Raw genomic sequence first — 23170 nt, 5'->3', positions numbered from 1 at the left:
TAGCTCATATCATTAACCTTTCGTTTAAAACTAATTGTTTTCCTCATGATCTTAAAACTGCTAAAGTTACCCCTCTATTTAAGAAAAATACTAGAACAAATGTTGAGAATTATCGGCCGATTAGTATTCTGCCTACGGTATCTAAGATTCTTGAAAAATCTGTAGCTATACAAGTTGAAAGGTATCTTTCCAAAAATAATATACTTTATGCCTATCAATCCGGTTTTCGGCAGGCCCATTCAACTGAAAGCAACCTCATAAATCTCATCGACGGTTTAAAAAACAATAAGTCCAAAGGCCCTCTTACTGGAATGGTTCTAATTGACTTACAAAAAGCTTTCGATACCGTCGATCATGTGATTTTAATTAACAAGCTAAAATGCATGGGTTTTAAGTGTACTGACTGGTTTCAATCTTATCTCGCTAACCGCACACAAGTTGTCAGTGTGAATGGTACCTGCTCTGAACCTCTTATAGTTACTCATGGTGTACCGCAAGGTAGCATCTTGGGCCCTATTCTTTTTCTATGTTATTTAAATGATATTGCTTCTTGTATTGATTCTGATGTTCAATTATTGCTTTATGCTGATGATTCTACGATTCTGTATTCTCATCACGATGCCACCAAAATCGCTCATAAATTAAGTACTGTCCTAGCTAAGTGCCAGGACTGGTTAACTGAAAACAAATTATCTTTACATGTTGGCAAAACCGAAAGTATTATCTTTGGTAGCAGAGCGAAGCTTAACAAAGTAAAAGAGTTTTCTGTAGAATTAATGGGCCGTAGAATCAAAAGTACTAAGCAAGTTAAATATTTGGGTATTGATTTAGACCAATATGTATCATGTGATATCATTGCAACTAGTGTTATCAGTAAAGTTAAGTCAAGGTTGAAGTTTTTACATAGGCAAAGTTCGTGCTTGAATAAAAAATGTCGTAAACTATTAAGCACTGCTTTAATACAATGTACATTTGACTATTCTGCCTCGGCATGGTACGGCGGTGTCAATAAGAATCTTAAACATAAATTACAAACTGCCCAAAACAAGATGGCACGTTTCATTTTAAATGTTGGTCCGAGGTCTCACATAGGTGCCAAAGAGCTTTCCGATCTTGGGTTTCTTAATGTCAGCCTCAGAAATAAGTTTTTAAGATTAAATTATGTTCACAAAATTCGTTATAACTTTAATACGCCTTCTTTCCTTAAGGATAACTTTTTGTTAATTTCTGATCATCACAACCATTTCACCAGGGGTACAACATTTAATTTTGTCACTCCTAAGGCTACTGGCGTTAATGATACGACTTTTTATTTCTTAGGTATCCGTGACTGGAACAGGCTCCCCAATTCACTCAAATCAATACAAAATAATGCAACCTTCAAAATAAAACTTAAAGAATATTTTAATAATGAACAGCTTGGTATTTCAGTTTAATTAAGCTATTTTTAATATTGTTTTTTTGATGTTTTCTTGTCTTGTATGTATTTTCTTGTTTTTTCATTTTTACTGAGTCATACTTAACGATAATTGTACTAGGCCCAACCACTCACTTTTCAGTCATTACGGATTGGACCCCATTGGAAATAAGTTTACTTTTTTGTCGACTTAATGGGTTATCCAGGTATTCTTTTTATACATTGTATATTTTAACTTTTATGTATGAATATCAAATAAAATCAATCAATCAAACAAAATGGACAACAAAACAGTAGTCAAATCGTACCACATTTCCCGAGTCCCGACTTCAGTCGCCGAATGTATTGTATTAGCTTAGGTTTCTTTGATTATCCAATTATACTTATTAGGAAATGTTTTTACCATAATAGGAAATGTTGGGCGGTTCTTAAATATTCATGAGAGCTTAAAATAAAGCAGCACTTATTTTTTTACACGATTTAACGGTCAAAACGCGTAGTGGCTTTCCCACTGCTAACAACAAACACACGCTACCGATTACATATACCTCCTTGGCGGAGCTAAATTACATATACCTCCTTGGCGGAGGTAAATAATAATAATAATTGAGGCCTGGCATCACAAAAGCGCAACCCAAACTTTTGAGATATTTAGCCTTGAAGTTCAGAATGTGAAAAACGGCCTAACCTATCCATTTTAAAATTTCAATAAAAAAAACGATACCATAAACACTTATCTTTAACATATCAAACTCTTGTTCATGAAAAAATATCACAAGTATGTGTATTTTACAATTATTTAAGTCGTTTCCATTGAAAATCATTAGGAAATTGTATTTTTGTTCACTCAAAAATGAACTTTCTTTACGGCGCTTTTGTAAACAAACCGCTAACCCGAATCACGTCGTTTGGTACCTATTTGTTCGAAAATATATCAGCTACCATAATTTTTAAACAACCTAAGTGATTTTTAAAAATCTATAGAGATAAATTACGCTCTCTGATTGGCTGACGCTTTTGTTTACGATGAAACAGCATGGCTTCCACCATAGTTTCTCAAATGAACGTTTCAACATTTTGTGAATATTTAGGTATTTATTTTTATCCATATATTTTTTTTAAAATAACAAAAAATATTAATTATTATGTACCACATGATATATTTTTGACTAGCTTGCCGTTATTGAAAAGAGAATAGCGAGTTTTGACAGAGAGTCTTGTCGCGTTGATTGGCGGGCTAGGCCAGGCCCAGCTAATCGGCGTCGCTACTTCATTGTTGATTTTCTCAAAATGAAGATTTCCTGAGCTAGAAGGCGACTTGTATGTTTTCATTAATAACTCTTATAATAAACCAATTTTAATAAACAACGGCTCATTTTAAAGCTTATTAAATATAGATTATGAATATAAAAAAATTTAAAAAATTATTAGTTCCGACACTATGCCGATTTTGTGATGCCATGCTTATATTGCGCTTTTCCAAGTTGAAAGAGTCCAAAGCGCTTAACATATTTTTTTTATATAAAAATAGAGATCTCAATTAATTAAATGACATATAGGAAATATATAAATATATAAAAATATAGGAGTCTCAGATATTAAAACTACTTGGGAAATAAGTAGATTCTTAACAGTATCTGATGGTTTCAGAATTTCACCACCAATATAAAGTTCATTTTTCTTATTATTAAAATTAACCTTTGGTGGAACCAAAACTAAAAGTTTTAAGCTTAAGCTGGACAACTTTTTTGTATAATTTTCAGACCTGCTAGTGATAGGGACAGAATTTTTCAAAAGCCGGCGAGCAGTCTTAGAGTAACAAGTAAACAGAAATTGGATTTTCTTGAGAACTACTTGTCCAAAAAACTTAATTTTTGTACAAGAGGCAAGAGTTATAATTTTAAACATAATTTGATTTAATTTACAGGTTTTTTTATACGAGTAGTTTTAAAAACTATTTGTTTTAAAATTCACCCGTTTGTTTTTGGCGTTGCTGTGCTATTGTTAGTCAACTGATACTATTGTTTTAGTTGAAATTCGCATACACATGCTTGTAGTGAAATTAGCCTAAATCACACACAGCATTAAGACACATATAAAATATATTACCGCCCCGGAGAAATCTTATGTAGCAGTAGGAGAATTTTACAGTAGGCCGAGGTACAGTATGCACTCTCGGAGTAGCTTTCTTGTTTAAAATGTAATTCTTTGCAAAATGTCGCAACTTTCGTGATTGAACAACGATCGCGAAAATAAAAGGCCCACAAAATTCTCAACGATGTTGTTTACCTAGCCTAGTCAGGCTTATATGGAAAAAAGGAATAAAAAATATTAATGCTAAACAGCTAATTTTGTATTCTTTGAAACATTCACAATCCCTGATTATTTATATTATTTGTTCAGATGTAATTAACACATTAAAATTAAATAAATTGTAACTCACCGAAAATGCTTCTCGGCCTGCGCCTCGCTTAAAACAATGATGAAATTCTTCTACAGCGATCAAGAAGTGTGGGAGGATTGATAGCCAAAATAATGTTCGAATTTGAATAAAAAAGCTTATAACATTGCTTTTTTTTTTCTTTTTTTATGAAATTAAATCATATAATAACTTGTAATGTGTCCATAAAGTAATTATAAAGTGGTCCGGTAGTAAACGGCAAAAATACCATCACCATGAGATTCATCCAGCCGGTGTCGCGTCCGTTTGTTGTTGTTGTAGAAACAAACAATAATTTGGTAGAGTACATTAATGATGGTGGTGTTCACTATCCAAGATCCTATTAAACACATTGTGTACCCAAAACGTTTATTTATGTACATCCCTAATTCCACATATTCTTTAATTTTACTGACGCTATTCAATTGTTGTTTGACGTTCATTGCAAATACATTCGCCAATTTGGTTCAACAAATTACACAAGAAACTCAAATCGCAAAAATAAAAGGTCGCGAAATAGTTGAAAATGTAAAATCGCAAAGTAGTTCACATCTAGTTTGCATTAAATGTATGGTGCAACATAAATTATATTATTAATATATGATAAACTAATAGTAATATACTATAGACTACACATACACAATGTATAATTTAATTTAATATCATAACTCAAATTCATTTCTTTGGATGGTGTAATTTTTCAAATCTATGTATTTTTTTCTATGTTTTATTTAAAGTCATTACAGTATAGTAAATTAATCTTCAACAATCAATATTAATTTAGAAATTTTTAAATTTTAATATAATTTTTTGATCCAATCATGATTTATTATAATTCTCAAAAAGAAAATCTTAGAATGTTTAATGTATTAATTTTAATTTTAAATGAAAGAAATAAATTTGAATTGAAAAAAAAGTTTAGTTTAATTTGATCTCTCAAATCTTATAAGACTAAGAAACAAAATACACTATTAATCTTTGAGTTTTGTAAATACTGTACTCTTCAAAATATATGTAAATTTGTTTGAATAATGATACTGGTCCTAGTGGAGCAATGGTCTGGGGAATGATGTCATTGGGGACGTGTCTAGGGAGACAAATAAAAAAGAAATATTGGGAAAAGTTTAGGGTGAAAAATGTCATGATGTTGAAAGGAAAATTATGAATTTTGAAATTATTTAGATACAGTACATTTTCCAGATCATGTCATAATTACCTGCAATACAGAAATGAATGTAAACATAGCTAACAAATTTAAGAATGATTTTTTTTTTGTTTTAGGCCAAGTATTTAAATCAATATCCAAGGAAGCAACCAAGTTATCTGTACTTTTTTCAAAGCCGCCTGTTCCAACTGTAGAAGAATGCCAATCAATGCTAAATTCCCTAGAAATGAATGCTGTTGCACTCATATCAGTTTTCTATGGATTACCAAAGAATAGAGGTAGAAACTGTGATTGAATATTTATTAATCCTATAATTACTTTACACTATAAAATTTAAAGTAGTGGTTTATTTTACTTTATTTAATCTCAACTTTATCAATTGTCTACGCTAAGTAGTTAAAGTATAAATTGACATAATTTTTTATTTTGTATCTGGATTTGGAATGCTTGGATTTTATAAATTTTATAAAAATATGGTGCTTGCTTTCGCTAGAAAACAAACCATACACATCTATTATATTGACACTTTAAAAAAATCTCTTTTTTTCAGGAATTGTTCTTAGAAAGTCTACTAAACAGGCTGTTGTTAATATTGTAGAAGCTGTAAAATTATTAGTTTCTAAGATTAAAACTAACCAATATCAATCGTAAGTATACCAAACTGAATATGTCGATTACCTCTGACTAAAGAAAACAAAATTAAATCCATTATGAATCAAGTGAATGATAGAAAAAAAGACAAAGCCCATAGTCAAGGTTTGAACAAATCTCCTTTTAGGCTTTTCAAACAGCAGCCAAATAGACTGGAAAAACCTAGCACATAATGATTTTTACTCCTTTTGTGGAAAAATGGCACGGTACTCAGATGCTAAAACTATAAATGTACACAATTGCTAAAATTGTACATTTTGACAAACTTTCAGGATTTTAATAGAAGCTTACAACTATAACTAATAATAATTTTAATTCATACCTAGATGCCATATCCAAGTACAGTGGCCATTTTTTTTGGTTTAACAACAAGAGTTAAAAACCAAATATTAAAATAATATTTTGGGTTACAATTACACTTTGTAAATAATTTTGGTGTAGATTTTATAGACCTATGACCTTATAATGTACTTTAAAGTAAATTGAAAGTAATTAGTATTAATAATAATGTAATATTAGTTTATTAAATTGTATAAAAAATGTTAGAGTTGTATTCATAACACCCTGAAAATTCATGAAGGAGAATATTATTATTCTCTTTCAGGAATTTCCAGAAGTCTTTAAAAGCTACTACCTATCAACTAAGGCGTCATTTCAAAATGTTTAAAAACGATGACTATGTGTTAAACGCATATTCTATTGCTCTCTAAACTTGACCGTGACTTTCAATTGTGAAACGATGTGAAAAACATAAATATGCACAGCTCATATATAGCTCCGCCTCCCAGTGCATGTTTGACTGAATATTTGCATAAACGCGATTAACCATAACGATAATAACTCGTTTTCTTCGTTACATACGTTTTATTCATTTAAAAAAAAATAAAAATGTAATAAAAGTAAGCTGGTTACGCTGTCGATCGACCGGTTTGAACAATGTTAGTATGTTCTTGTTAGGCCTAGACCTATCCTTGATTTGTGTGCGTTCTGATCCCATTGACATTAATAAACAACAGCAGTGAAAACTCATGACGTAAATTTTGCGATGCACCTGTGACGTCACAGCAATTTACGGCAACGCGATGGTTCTGAAATCATATGCACATCCCTAATACTTGTTAAAATATGGTCCTCGGTCACGTTGTCCTTTAAAGTATTGTTTAATTATACAGCTCAGCTAAGCCAGCTCAGACCTCCGACCAAAAGCTAGGCCCCAAGAGCTTGGCTGTCGCAGTAGCCAATCACTCCGATTCCCCGGCCACCACTCATTCCTGCCGCCATTTATACCAAACTACTAAACAAAAAATGCTTTTTTATTGTATACAGTCCTTAATAATATTGGATGGTTAGAATTTAATCCCTCCTACATGGTAGGTATGTTTATGTTTATGATAAAACAAAAGGCAATAAAAATGAGGTAAATGCCACTGATTATTATTATTATTCATTAGCCTTTAGTTAGTCTTGAAGGTTTTTCAATCATAATACATTACAACCTCACTTTTAAATCAGTATTTTAACTACTCCCCGTAATGCATAATTAACAATACTAACCTTAAGGCTTAACCACCAGAAAAGATACATAAACATAATCGGGTATGACGAGTAAGATATACATAAGAATATAAAATAAAAAGTAAAAAGACATAAGTAAAATAAAAAATTTAAAAAGTAAATAAATAAAAAAAACAATAGTATAAATTATTAAATAAATGAATCATAAGTGTTTAAACTTTAGCATTTGCATAAGTAATAATAAGTTACATAGTATTTAAGTACAGTTCAAGTTATTGATCATGATAATAAATTACCCAAGTTAAAATTGCAACATTTTATTTGCACACTGTAGGTGCTAGACTGAGTAAAGAATTCATATGAAGTACAATTCACAGGAAGAGATTGTTTATGTAGTTAAGTTATGCAAGCATCCACATCAGTGCCGATCCACATCATTGTTCATTTGGCTAGTCTATTGTATCTATTTTCTGTGTGGTATTTTAATAGAAACTGTATTCTATTCTACACAGAAGTCGTATTTTTGGTAAAAGTGAACAAATTCCAGACTTAAGCGTGGTTCCCACTAGCGACGCAACGCAAGGACGTAACGCAACGCAAGTGAATTGACCAATCACAAGCGATGGCTTATTCGCTTGTGATTGCTAACTGTCTATAACTTCGCTTGTCATTGGTTAAAACGCTTGCGTTGCGTTTACGTCCTTGCGTTACGTTCTAGTGGGAACCAAGCTTTACATACACTATTATAATATTTGTCTTGTTGACATAGGTTGCATTGTTTAATAATAATACTGTATTAGAATGGTTCACTTTCTTCCATTTAATTTCGTATTTAATGTTCTCGTTTTCAAACATATATACATTCCACTACGGAAAGAACTTGTTATGTCCAATTATTTTATTTTTTAAAAATATTATTCATTCAAAACCAACAGCGATAATTACCGCCATTTACAGGTTCGATACGATACGTACAATACATCAAAAACAAGTAACAATAAAATATAACGTAATGATATTATCATTAAACTCGCTGATAAAGACTTTGCTATTGTCGCTATGAACATCAAATTATATGAAGAGGGATCCCTAAGACAACTAAACAATCCTCTTCGTTATCGTAAACTTGCAATGGACTGGGAATTGCCGATAATGTAGTAAAATCTGTTTCTTTGATGGTCAAGAAATGTCCATTGATCCAAATATTGGACCTCATTTGGCACAGGTCAATCAAGTTCCAGGCGGATTTAACTTTCTACCTAAATCCACAAAGCAGGATATCCTGGTAGACCCATCATTTCGAGCAATGGCACTGCTACAGAGAGAATTTCTGAATAAGTGGATGATTTACTTAGACCATATGTGACTGATATCCTGTCATACAATTTACATTCAGGACTCCACGGACTTCAATCGGAAAATTAACCAAAATTTTCCTAATAATATTGTTCTGGCTACATTAGATGTTTGATCATTGCATACTAACTACTTCTCATGATGAGGAGGGAAAGTGACCCAAATACTTAGTGTCCGTTGTGTTCAATGTGAAAACGATTTCAGAATAGTATTGAATCGCGATGTTTGCGTTAATCGCGTCTTTAACCGACATAATAGTAGGCGGTACTAAGCTTTTGAATATTCAATGAGTAAAATTAATGAGCTGGTTTCAGATGCTCAACGCGTTAAACGACAGAGAATTCTGGACCAACATGAGACCGCGTTTCACGCAGAATCATCGTTTTTAAACATTTTGACGTGATGCCTCACTCACTTTCATATTAAATATGAAATTGTAAAGCAGTTGATAGGTAGTAACCTCTAAAGACATTTGTTAAAAATTAAGCCTGTTCAAATACCATGGCTTTTGTAAGACTATAACAAAATCATTGTTACCAACAATAATGCATTAATTAACATTGCCGACAATGAGTATTTTATCATAATTAAAGGTGGCCACAACTATACTTGAATAGGGACTGTAGCAGTAACTGAAAAGTAATATTAAGTAACAGCAAACATAATATTATTTGTTGGTTGTTAGCCTTCTTTATTCACTTGTTTTGATAATTTCTATTATTTTTGTATACAGATCACAAAGTCAGCTTCAGTCAACTGGTAGTGTTTGGGAAGTATGTGATCTATTTGATAGTCTTCCTAAAAACAACAAAACAGCTGTCCTCATTAAAATAACCCAAGTGAAAGATTTAGTGAAAGATGCAGTGTTGGAATTAGAAGAGGTATATATTATAAAATAATATAAATACAAATATATACAGTCACATGAAAAAATCGTGGATCCTATAAATGAATTTTTATGGAAGCTAATTGGCCAATGGCAAATCAATCAAAAGTTTAGGGGCGGGGGAAAAATCGTATTGGGTGCCACATTTTTCCGTTTGATCTAGGAAAGTGTGGTGTCCTGTTGTTTGATTGCCTTGGTTGGATGAACATAATTCACATAAATGGTGACATTCTATTTAACACATGTTTATGAAGGAAGTAAATGTGTATAGAAAATATTTGTGAGCATTTTTGTTTGTTGATGATAAAACAGTATTTAAAACTTATTTCTATAGCCCCTTTCACACAGAGCTGTAAGACGGTAATGTTGCGGTAATTCATGAATGCCGGCCTATGTATGAAAGGGTAAAAACACCTTAATGCCGGCTTCCGTTAGACTAACTCTGGACCTAGTAAAATTGCGGTAATATTATCGTCACGGTTGTAAGCCTGATCTGTGTGAAAGAGTCCATGATATAACGCCTGCTTGCGCAGCGAAGCATTACAACAAACCAAGTTTAAATTCGAAACATTTTCCTTGAGAAAGACTGTGAAAATTATTTTAGGCCTATTAGTATTAAATTATTAGATTACTATATATCAATATATATTTGTTTAGGTTAGTGTGTCAATAATACAATGGAAGAAATAGGCCAATAATATTAATAAAGTAATGTTGGTCCAAAGATTATTTAACATGCTGTATCGTAAGCCTAGGCCCTAGTTAGTATAGTTCTAGTATATAGCAGGGAACATCCTCCAGTGCGCGTGCCTCTAGTCTCGTGCCGGCTCATAAATAATTAAATTTGCGTCTATTTGTAGGCCTAATAGATTTTGTTTTTGTAGAATGGCCATCACGATAGGGCAATTATTAGCACAGAGTGGTGGCAAAAACAGTTTTATGCAGCGTATATAAAAACCTATAAAACTAAATGACGGAAACACAACAGCAGAAAACGCATAATGTGCACGCATGACATGTTTCGTCGACGGTGCCTGCCTTTTTTTTTTCTAAAAAAGTGCGACCTCTATTTTATGAAGACAGTAATCTTTGAATATTGCGCCTTTCAATCTATGGCCTTTCACACAGAAAACGTAAAATTACCTTCTGTGAGAACGGGTCTATACCGGCCATAACGTCAGCTTACTTACCGCGATATTGCCGCAGTTCTGTGTGAAAAACCCTTATGAATAGTAAATACTGTAATGTTTTACTAAATTCTTTACATTATGCTAACAAAAATTGCTTGTATCATTTAGGCTGTGGTGTCTGATAGCCAAGGTGATGACTGGCAAGGATTTGAAGACCTAGGACTAGACAACAGTAATGAAAATACTTGGTCTGAGAAAGATAAGGATGTATTGCTATCATGTATTGGCTTGCTAAAGGTCACTAGAACATGCCTTAAGAAGGTTACATTAGCATTGAAAGAGAATGGGCAGTGGGAGGAAGAGCATCATGTGGCACAGCTTGATGATATTGCAGATATTTGTGTTACTGTTAGTCCTGCAGTTGATGAACTAGCCGAGTCTTTATATCCACCAATGAAATATGAGACTGTTACTATCAGGGTATGGAAGCATTTCTAGTTTGTTCATTAAATTTTTAAATTCTTCATATTACCAAAGAATATATTTATATCGGAAAAATGAGCAATCCATGATATTTGCATTATAAATTTGCAACACTTTTAACACTTTGACTGCCAGAGGTTTTTGCAGTTAGAAACTGCCACCGCCAGCATTTTTAGCCCAATTCAATGTTTTTATTAAAGCTGATTGAAACTATGTATGTGATCTGATTTATATGTAATTTAGACTAAAATAATCATAAAGATTTTAGCTTTACTACAATGGTACCAAGAACGATTTTCAAATCGCAATATGTAAATCGTAATAGTAAAATGAAAGTAACCCACTTTTTGAGTTTTTCGAAGTTTCGCGCAAGAAAGTCGAGATATTCACGATGTTGTGCAAGACATCACAATATGAAAATATCGCCCGGTGAGATCAACAAACAACAAAAAAGTTACTTATACGGCACCGATAGGTCTATAAAAACAAGTTATCACTATCGAAAAATGTATTACATTTTATAAATCATAAATCTTACATCAATGTTTCGCTAAAATCCACATAGTAAAGACACCAGGCCTAGTTAACCAGGCCTAAAGTTGGTCCGGAACCGTTTTACGACTAGGCCTAGGCTAGCCTAGTACTACTAGCCTAGCTAGTAAACTGATGATAATATCCATACCATTTCTAAACAAGTTTGTTGCGTGAAACTCGGTCACTTTCAGTAAAACAACAAAACAATTAGGGTATACATACAATAATAAAATGAAAGACTTCATATTGAAAATGACTCCATTATTTTTTATTCAGATAACAAACAAACATGTCAATCCACGAAAACCTTTGTAAATGCTTCGGCGGCATAGCTAGCGCGCGACCGATACACAATGCGCCAAGCCATCGCTCTACGCGCTACTGTGATGCGCGGTGTTTGTTATTTCGTTGTCGAATATTGACGGTCCAGACCGAATATAGTGTCCATATTTATAGTATATACCAATAATTAACCTATCTACCGGATTTCGTAAAAAAACACGAAGATCTTCTTGTTTGGCAGTCAAGCGTTGTGTTTACAAACACGAAGATTCTTGTGTTTGGCAGTCAAAGTGTTAACAGATGAATGCCTGCTCTCACATGAGCGGATGTATATAGACTAAAGAAGACTTTATTAGAAAGACTTTATAAAATGTCACATAACAACAATAATACTAATTTCATTAAAGGCTTTTGTATCAGCCATCACTCCCAACCCATACTCCCTCCCCCCCCCCCCCCCCTGTGGCAGTTTTCAAATGTAGTTTAAAATATTTTCAATACATTTTTAGTCATGTTGATAGACCCCACCCCAAACTCCCAACCGATTCCCAAAGATAATTCAAATTAATATATCCCATATGTTTCAGAAACTGAAATTTGTATAACGAACCAATGTCGAAAGTGGGGAAAAGTGGGTATTTTGATACCATTGAATCCAAGAAGGTGGATAATGTTCAAATATAGTTTAGAACCTTTCCGATACAATTGATACCCCATATGTATACTATGCGTGCAATAACAAACATTTGTGTAACGAACAAACAAACGTACAAACTCTCTCACTTATAATATAGATTTGTCATGACCTCCTTATTATGTCATGTTGCAGCCTTTACTCCCATGGAGTAATGGAACTGTCTAGTGCCTTAAGTCTTTAGTAGCAAACTCTTGCACATTTTCACAATTTTTAGCATGGCATACTAGCTCTGAAGAAGTGTTGTAATAGCAGATAAATGACCTTTGGTGGCAACTAATTATTGAATAGATCGCAAAACATCAAACTCAATATATAGTAATGCATATAATATTTTGTGGATATAATGTGGTCCGTGATCAGAATTGCCAGTTAACCTTCTCGTACCATGTAACTGTGGTATCATTACCTTACATTTGTACATCCTACACCATTTCGACATTAGGTTTTATTCATGATTTGTCTCGAACATTGATTTATATGTGAATTAGCCATACTATTTTTTGTACAGACTAGCTTCTTCAAGCAAGGCCACCCCTTCAATTTTCCACCTAATACCTAGAAACAGATCATTATGCGGATTGCTCCTAGACTGAATACTTTATTACAAAGGCGTAGGCTGGTTGTGCACTCCTCGCACCCCTAGTCTACGCCCCTGTATTCACTTGTTTCATTTCATTTCATATCTTTCTTTATTCTGGAAAACTCATTCAATACATAAGTACTGGTCTCCCATGAGGTCCAGATTTGTGACTTAACTACAAAATTAAAGTAAAATATATAAATATGTAAAAAAAAACTTACCGTACCTTAAATACTTTTAAATTTATTAATTGGTAATTTTGTCCATGTTGGAGTAACTAGGGTATTTGATGATTGACTACGTGTGTTTTTATGATGAGTGGTGTGCATAAATTGAAACTTGGTTGATAGATATGAAGAAGCAATATCTTTTAAACATTTAAAAACTAGCATCAACAATTGCTCATCCAATTTGTCTGTGTCTTCCATTTAAGTGATAACATTAATTAATTTACCGGAGTGGTAATTAATTAATTAATTTTGAACATGGAAATATTGTTATAGAAAATGTCAATAGTTTTATCTGTTTTATTTTACATGAAATCATATTATATTGAAAGGAAAATCTATGAATGAAACCATTTTTGGTAGCATTAACTCGACTGTAAGGAACAGTACAGTAGTCAGTGTTGCGTAAATTTGGTCTATGGATTTTAAGCAGAAATACGGATGGAAGAGGGCAATCAAAAGATAATTCAGACACTTAAAGAGCAAAACCATATCAAAAATTCTTCTATGAAGCGGCGACAGAGAAATAGGAAGACCAGCATTGTGATAATAAATAAAATAAATAAATTTTGAGTGAAGCCGCTCAATACGGTTTGATTGAGAGACGGATATAGAATTATAAATAGTAGAGGAATAATAAAAATAGGTCTATACAGTATAGGGAAACATAAAGATGAAGCTTAGTTTTACTGTCAAGATCTTTACAATATCTCTAAAATAAAACATACCCAACATTCTATTTCCCTTGGAAACAATATAATCAACATGTTTGTTAAAATTAAGCTTGGAGTCAATAAGTATTCCGAGATCCTTTTGAACATTGACCCTTTCAATTATTGCATCGTGTAATCATAAGGCAGTAACTGTTTTTTGAGAGTCAACGAAAGAACCTGACACTTTTCCAGGTAGAAGACCAGTTGTATAACTCTTCCAGGTCCCGCTGCAGTAAACACGAATCATCTAAGTTGTTGACAACGCAATAAAGCTTGATATCGTCCACAAAAAGGAGGCAATGCGAAAATATCAGAAACATTCATTCACATTTCAGACCAATTGGTTCAAGAAAAGTTAAAAATTGACCAATGACAATGGGGAGCAGGAAGCTGGAATCAAAATCAAATCCAACATGAAGAGAATCTATGATGTGTTTAAACCCAATTTCCAAGAATTTACCCAAAAATTGTCTTTTTTTACATAACCACAGACTATATTCTTTGATGTTACTCAATTTAAACTTGTACTCAATAAATTGGTTGATTGCTGATTGATAGGTCCTGTCCATGCCCTTCTACCATTTTGATATCAATACACTGCAATGTAGATATTTAGAAGCAAGCCTATTCGACTCATGTAACCTGTTGTTTTCTCCACATAGTTCAGGTTCACTTAACTGCCAATAACGTAAAAATGCTTCTTAATGGAAATTAACTTTTAAAAAAAGAGTAAAATATGTGCTAGAAATAAGGTATGCGTTATATGACTCTTTGTTTTTTTTCAGACTGATCACTTGGCTGGGATTTCTAGAAATCTGCTAGATAGGACAAAATCAAGCCATATATGCACAGAAGGTGATATGTCATGGATTGAATTCTTGTACAAGGCAATTGACCATAATTTGGAAAAGATCAGTGGGTGCATTATTTGAGGCAGGTACTTTAATACTATAGATATTTTTAAATATGCTCACAACCTTTCAAAACACGATCGCACGAGGTCCATAATAGGTGGGGGAGTAATTTTTATTGCATGTTACAGTATTCTCCCCAGGATTCACATCAAGCGTCACGCTTCCGCCCCTTTCCCCCAAGAGGGGTGGGGGGGGGGGGGGGGCGACCATTCCGACACTAAGTACATGAGTCACAGGCGAAGCGACTTTTGGTAATTGACACCCTAAATGGTACTCTCGCACGTAACATTCATGTTGTTTGTCCGGAATATGCGATAAGAAAATGTTTTTGCGTTCAATACAAACGTCAGGGAGAAGTCCCCGATGAAATAAAACTAATTTTCCGCTGTAGTTGGCCGGAAAGGACACTTCATAGCCCGCTAGCAAACAGCACGATCGTAGCATAGCCTACTTTTTCCGCCGCTAAACATACGCGATAACAAACATTTTTTGCGTTCATTACGAACGTCAAGGAGAAGTCCCCAATGAAAAAAAATATGCCTACTCATCAGTAGGACAACTGTAGTTCAACGACGTTGTTAAACAAGATTTTTCGATGATCTGTCGGCTGGATTATTGAGGTGGGTGCGATAAAATATAAATATAATATACTTCCAATGATCGTCGGGTTGAGGTATTAACTTTGGTACTAAAAGTGGACACCCCTAATTTTACACGTATAATGGACTACACCACATGCAGGAACGCACATGGTATTTTCTTATCAGAGGGTGCGTGTACGTCAAAAGGAATTGTTTTTCCAACGATCCGATCCTTTGTCGTACACACGTCGTGTGAAATTTCTTATCAGAGGGTGCATGTGCGTCAAATGGAATTGTTTTCCCAATGTATTGAATTGCGTGTGTTCGATCGGATCGGCGGTGGTGGGAGGATAAGCTAGGAGTGCGTGTAATTTTTTTTCAACGAAGGCGGCTAGCTCGATTATTGAGGCGGGGGTGGTGCGACTTTAATACTTTCAGTGACCTCCGATCGAGGAACGTTTTTAGCTTGATTATTAAAAGTGTACACCCCTGTATTTTAATGTACGTAACTATCTATACCACGCACATGGCGGCCGGGACGATATTGTTTTGGTTTACACAAATATGTTCGATGTTTTGTCTACTGTGTATTACTATAATGCGTTTAGGGAAATCCCTTGCAACGAAGACAGGCGATAGTTTTGTGTCTCGTCGTGTAAACAAATCTTCTTGACATTATTTTCTATCTACTTCAGTGGTTTTTATTGTGGTAAAACTCGGGAAGGGCACTCACGGCCAACGCAAAAAAGGGCAGGCCAGTAGTGGCCGTGGGTGCTGTTCTTTTCGAGGGCATTGAGGCCAACTGGGAGGGCACCGACGGCACTGGCCGCGTTAAAATTCGAGGCCTGTACGTTACTGACGAAAGAGTAAATCCCACCGATCCATAAGAGAGTCGATTCAGTGTGATATTGAAAATATCATTGATATTTATTTTTTAATACACATAACATTTTTACAAGAAAAACAATACAATCAATCACTGTTTTATTTACAATATACAAGTTACCGCATTTTAGACGATTCAGACAACAGCCAATACTAGAGATCGAAACACGCAGTCTTTTGTTTCTTGGCTTGTGGTCATGTCACGTGTCTCGTATGCATTAGGCTCTTTATGCATGGATATGCCGCGCCTCAGCTCTAGAAAGTACCTGCCTGTTATTAATCTATTTTTAGATTGGTTGTGGTTGATATTTTTAAGCGTCACGGATAAAGTTTTAAGCGTCACGGTACCGTGACGCTTCAAAGGCCTGGGGAGAACACTGTGTTATCAGGCTTTTTTAAATACTCTTTATTTTGATATGTAAATCAGTTATTATTATTATTTTTTATTATAGAATTTTTTAGTCTTTCTCATCAAAATCTGGCTAATTTAGTATTGAATTGAAGCTAATTTTTTCTGTTTGTTAAACAACATTGTTTTATTTGACTTTGCATGGATGTCGTGCGAAGATGCCAAGAAAAACAACCACTGAAAAAAATAATCCCTACCAAAATACCATTTGAGGTGCTCCATCTCAAAATCAGCATCCAGATCAATTTTTTTTATTCCTATCTTTTTATAAATTCATATTCTTTACATATTAAGCTTTACAATGATATATCATACATTAAATTTAGTTGAACTTATCCAAAAACTAAACAGCACTTTCACTAAAAGGAAGTCCAGGTTTTAGAGGAAAATGACTTTGAAATCAAAAGAGTTAAGGGTGCTAGTTTTGGAAAAGGACAGTTAAAACACCATAGCAACAGTAAAGTTCCCATTGTCTGATTCTAAAGAAATTTTGCACACACAATAACAATACAATGAAAAAAAAATGAAAGTATTTGTCAATAAATTGCCATTAACACTTTGACTGCCAGAGGTTTTTCCAGTTAGAAACTGCCACCGCCAGCGTTTTTAGCCCAATTCGATGTTTTTATTAAAGCTGATTGAAACCATGTATGTTATCTGATTTATATGTAATTTAGACTAAAATATTAAATCATAAAGATTTTAGCTTTACAATGGTACCAAGAACGATTTTTAAATCGCAATATGTAAATCGTAATAGTAAAATGAAAGTAACTCACTTTTTGAGTTTTTCGTAGTTTCGCGCATGACATCACAATATGAAAATATCGCCCGGTGAGATCAACAAACAACAAAAAAGTTACTTACACGGCACCGATAGGCCTATAAAAACAAGTTACCACTATTGAAAAATGTATTACATTTTATAAATCATAAATCTTACATCAATGTTTCGCCAAAATCCACATAGTAAAGACACCAGGCCTAGTTAACCAGGCCTAAAGTTGGTCCGGAACCGTTTTACGACTAGGCCTAGGCTAGCCTAGTACTACTAGCCTAGATAGTAAACTGATGATATTATCCATACCATTTCAAAACAAGTTTGTTGCGTGAAACTCGGTCACTTTCAGTAAAACACCAAAACAATTGGGGTATACATACAATAATAAAATTAAAGACTTCATATTGAAAATTATTTTTTATTCAGATAACAAACAAACATGTCAATCCACAAAAACCTTTGTAATTCTTCGGCGGCATAGCTAGCGCGCGACCGATACACAATGCGCCAAGCCATCGCTCTACGCGCTACTATGATGCGCTGTGTTTGTTATTTCGACAGGTACCATTTTGACAGTCGTTCGTAACCAGATTAGTTACTTTCAAATTGTAAAATATTGACGGTCCAGACCGAATATAGTGTTCATATTTATAGTATATACCAATAATTAACCTATCTACAGGATTTCGTAAAAAAACGCAAAACACGAAGATCTTCGTGTTTGGCAGTCAAAGTGTTAAAGTTATTGCCCTGTTAAAAAGTTAAACCAGTATGATCGTCAATAATATAAAATTTCATTTATTAGAAAAGTGAATAGATTGCACATTTTTAATAATTAAAAAGATTTGACCAGTTAAATTGCCGCAACTGTCACTTAAAATCTATATTAATTTTATTGCATATAAATAAATTGCTAAACAAGATTTTTAATTCTACAACAATATTGCGACAGGACCTTTACTCGCTTGGACACACAATATCCCTTACCTCGAATTTAGCAGTTTTGTCACAACTAAAGAAAATCAAATACAGTTTAATTTAACAAACAAGCATGAATGTATTTGTAAAAATAAAATTTGCTTATTGACATTTTTAATTAGCCTAAGTTTACTTTATTTTACCTCAACTAATTTATTGAATTAGTCGACCATATGCCTAGTAATATTAATAATATAAAGTTAAGTTAGGCTATATTATTTCATAGTGATATTTAACATTTAATGTGACAGATTTTAGTTTACATACAAGAAGAAATAATGTACTTACAGAGGCATTTCATTACATCTAAGGACGTCTACTATGGATAACGTGCCTAGGAGGGCCATGATTCTCCACTTCGTCATCATCAGCAAATAGGCCTAGACCTAGCTAGATGAATGAAGAAAGTAAGTTTTCGTGAGAATTTCCCTGGAGCATGTGTTGTTCGATCTACTTCGCGCAGGCGCGGTAGCCAGATCGAAGCGTAAACATAGCAAATGCGCATGCTCAGTAATGATGTAATGAAAATTGACCAATCAGCAGCGTAGTTTTTACAGATTTTTTTGGCCCAGGGTAGCAACAACGAGACGGCAATAAGACGATGTTTAATTGGTTAGAATAATATCTAATAAAAGCTTTCTGCCGATACCAAACATGGCACGGTTTGCGAAGGAGAGAGTCGATGATACCTCTAGCAAAAAATGGAGTATTTTATTGTCTATGTTATTGTCCGACTAAATATTGAAGCATCATTTTCATGGCCTTCTGCACCCAGACTTACCCATGTAAATGCGTAATTCGCATCGCACATAGCCATGATTACGGTGCTGCAGTATCCCTTATAGTTGTAGAAGCTGCTCCCAGATTGATGTGGCTTCTCAATCATAACATGTTTCCCATCCAAGCAACCGATGCAGTTTGGGAAATTCCACTGGGTAGAGAACTCTTTTGCCATATTTGCCCAGTCACTCTCGTTGCCTGGCATGGTTAAATAGGTATTATTTAATGCATCCCATAAACCTGTGCACACTTCTCGTATGATGTTGGATACTGAACATTTACAAAGCATAAAAAAAAATGATTTAAATTTAATATAAAAAGAGTACTATTTGAATATGACAGAAAATGGTTCTGTTACAATGATTGTTTGATGATAAACAAATAATTAATGTGAGTTGAATGGATAGAATATTTAATTCATGATTTAAAATCGATAACAATAACATGTCTTACCTGTTGATATGGCCATGCAATAGTTTAGGGCCATGTCACTCATGCTACTGCCACTAGCAAGGTACCTGATTGTCACTGACAATCTCTCCTCTGAGCTAATAGACACTCGACCCCTATTTACCCGCGTCTTTAAATGGGGCTTAATTAGTTGGTGCAAGTGGTCAAATCTCTCAGGAGACATCCTGAAAAATCTAAAGGAACAATAATAAATGTAAAGCACAATAGTATCTATGTTGTTTCTAATCAGTTAATAATAATGAGTTTAATATTAATATTAATACTATTTGGCCCACCTAGACCTAAAAATACTTTATTCAAAGAAGGCCTTCCATAATGCTAATAATTGGATTGTGCTTAGGCCTAGCCCAGATACTTACTTGAAAAACCACTCTCTGTCCCGCTCTTTCATCATGTTGAAGTGGACATGGTACTGGCCTAAATTTTGACAACGGTGAAGCAAGTCCCGGACCCACATATGATGCTTCCTTTTTTCTTTCTTTTGCTTTTTATTTCTGTCTAATTCCATTAGAAGCAGAATTTTTTTCATTTTCTCACGTTTCTTAATAGAAGGGGCCATGGCAAATGAGTAAATAAACAACAGTACAATTAAAATTACAGTAGATTTTTACACCGGGCACACCGCAATGTTTTGGCATGATGTGATGCTCGATCAGTTCAACGATTTTTTGATTCGAATTCCAACTTCAACGATCGTTAAAAGTTGTGTAAAATATTGGCGGTCCGACTCGATCACCGTTGTCGTTATAATTTTTCAACTTTAACGATTTTAAACTCAACGCAACTCAACGTATTTCAACGTCGACAGGAAAACAGGCTTTAGCTCTTCTCCATATGTAAACACGTACAGCCAATTGACAATGAAATAACCTTTTCTTAATTACTTTTAAGGCGTAATATTAACATTAATTATTCTTATTAATGCAAGTGACCCTCTACAGTGAATATGTGCAAAATAGCATTCAATCTAATGCGATTTTTGTCAAATCAATTATGCAGGCATATGTGTTTCGATATTCAAAACTGATAAAAAAAACTTGTGAACTCAGATTGACTTGAATAGTGGATTTATTGTGTCCCAACTGGTTATCTCAATTAGGTTGTTCGAACCTATCAATAAAATACAAATACAATACTACGTAAACCTTAAAACGTTTCACTTTTAACTCGGTAACAAATGTATAATCTAAGCTATTAATAATTAAAATTAAAGTTCAGCTCATGATTGAAGTGTATACTCAAACTTACACTTTTCGACATCCAAAACTAAAAAAAACACAAGAAAGTTTATACATGTTAAATCATTCCGTAAAATCATAAGCTCAAAACTAATACAGGTAGATCAAATCAAAGTAATAAAATCTCTCCTTATCTTTCTAACCACAAAATACCATTAATCAGGGATCAACATTCACGAGCCGAACCCCAACCTCAGCACAATAGAAACTCTAAATGATATCAATCCGCGTTATGTACTTGTGCAACATTTTACTCTTACATTAATACACTGATAGAATATAGTTCCAATAATATAATATTCTTAAACATCTACAAGTAACATGCATTACTAATACATGCCATATCATTCAATCCACAACTTAGTTCAACTATAAGCTATAATGTACTGATTAAGTAATTAAGCATACAGTAGTAATTTCCTTTCAAACTTACAAGTTCACCAACTATACTGTTAGGCGTATTTATAGACTATGATTTCGGCATGTAAATCATTCTAATACTGTATCGTATAACTAATACTTTTATAATCACGTTTAATACAATAAAATAGCTTAACTCACCGATCGTTTCTAAAAATACTCTTAAACAACAGTGTTAATTTACTCAATTATTTCTCTTAATGTTTTCTCAGAAAGGTATGCAGTCTTCTCACATGTATTACTCCAAAACCACAACTTTGTAGAGGGCGTTTGTTCCTTTCTCTAACAAAGCAATATGTGACCATTAAATAGCTGGACCCATATTGGCCTTAACCTAGTGACCTAATTTGCCCTCTACAGCGAATAAGTAGCCAGTTACTTATTAGAAATAATATTATGTGATTTTGAGTGATTTTTTACTTTGGAATATCTATTTTTATCAATTTGCAGCTTTGTAAAATTACTGAATTCTTGTGTTTCTTGAACATGTAATTTGCTTATTTAGTCTGTCCTTTTCCTTTTGCTCTTTTTGGGAACTTGGCCTTGCTCGAGATTATCTATTTTTATTTCTGGTCTTAAATACTTCTCAGCTTGTTGCTGTCCCCTTTTTCTTTACCATAGAAGTTTCTTCATTAATTAGTTTCTCTAATTCTTTTTTCCGTTGTAATCAGTTGGGCATCTCTCTTCTAACTCTCTCATGTTCTTTATGTGTTTCATAACTCTTAGGCCGTGTTTCCACAGCCAAAAATTAACTGATAAAAATTAACTGATAATTAACAGATAAAATTCCTGTGGAAGCAAGGTTCAACAGATTCCAATCGAGAAAAATTAACCTATAATTATATCATTCAAATCAGATAATTATCAGATAAATGCGATTTTTTAACATTCGACCTGTTGAAATGTTGTGATTGGGAGCACTTACTGTTCAGTAATGTCTGATCATGTGTACTTCATTTTTACAATTATTTTTCTGATTGGTTAACAAATTAATCGATAATTTTGTTATAGCTGTGGAAACGCGGCCTTATCCATTTTATTTGCTTTCATTGTTATTTATATTCTATAGATTCTTGTTACTTGCGAGATAAAGTCTTCTTGGACCATATGCACCAAAAACATGGCCTTATAGCTTATATATAACTGAATTTGAGTTTGCATCAATCATATAATTAGTTATCCGCTTGGTATGCGTTGTTATGTATTGACGCGCTGAGTGTGTGGCAACTCGGGCAGCTGAGGAAAGTTTTGTTTTCCTCTAGAATTGTGTTTCCACTCTGAATTTATATGCGTTGATTTTTCTGTGTTACCTGTTTTCTTATAGTGGCGTACCATTGTTGTTAATTTTGAATTATTATTGGCGTTTTGGTGTAATTATCCCGAGCCGGTACCTAGCCCTGACTCGCTCCGCTCAACAGCAAAGCAGGGGACAATAGAACAGTTCTCGGTACCGTATTGTTCCAGCTAAATTCACATACTCGGCCTAAGCTGTTCACTCATCGACTCGCCTGAGGTATTACGTAACCAACATTCCAGAGCGATTGTAATTCAGCAACATCTAATTTGCATGTCGGAGCGGATCTGCTGTTTATATTATGCGGTGCTGAACTGTCTGTATCCAGTCTATTGTAGTCAGT

General features: G+C 33.8%; 1 protein-coding gene across 1 annotated transcript in view; it reads left to right on the top strand.

The window, feature by feature from the left end:
- Positions 1-23170, top strand: part of LOC144850856 (cyclin-D1-binding protein 1 homolog) — an 80569-nt gene that overhangs the window by 14250 nt on the left and 43149 nt on the right. Inside the window, exons 3-7 of the mRNA XM_078708341.1 lie at positions 5139-5300; positions 5573-5669; positions 9278-9425; positions 10729-11040; positions 14862-15009. Of these exons, the coding sequence (XP_078564467.1) occupies positions 5139-5300; positions 5573-5669; positions 9278-9425; positions 10729-11040; positions 14862-15008 (866 nt within the window). The 3' untranslated portion in view covers position 15009. The remainder of the gene's footprint in view (positions 1-5138; positions 5301-5572; positions 5670-9277; positions 9426-10728; positions 11041-14861; positions 15010-23170) is intronic.

Source organism: Antedon bifida, chromosome 8 (genome assembly GCF_963402885.1).
Source record: "Antedon bifida chromosome 8, ecAntBifi1.1, whole genome shotgun sequence".
NCBI classification, from domain to species: domain Eukaryota; kingdom Metazoa; phylum Echinodermata; class Crinoidea; order Comatulida; family Antedonidae; genus Antedon; species Antedon bifida.
This window is presented reverse-complemented; position numbering and strand designations above follow the sequence as displayed.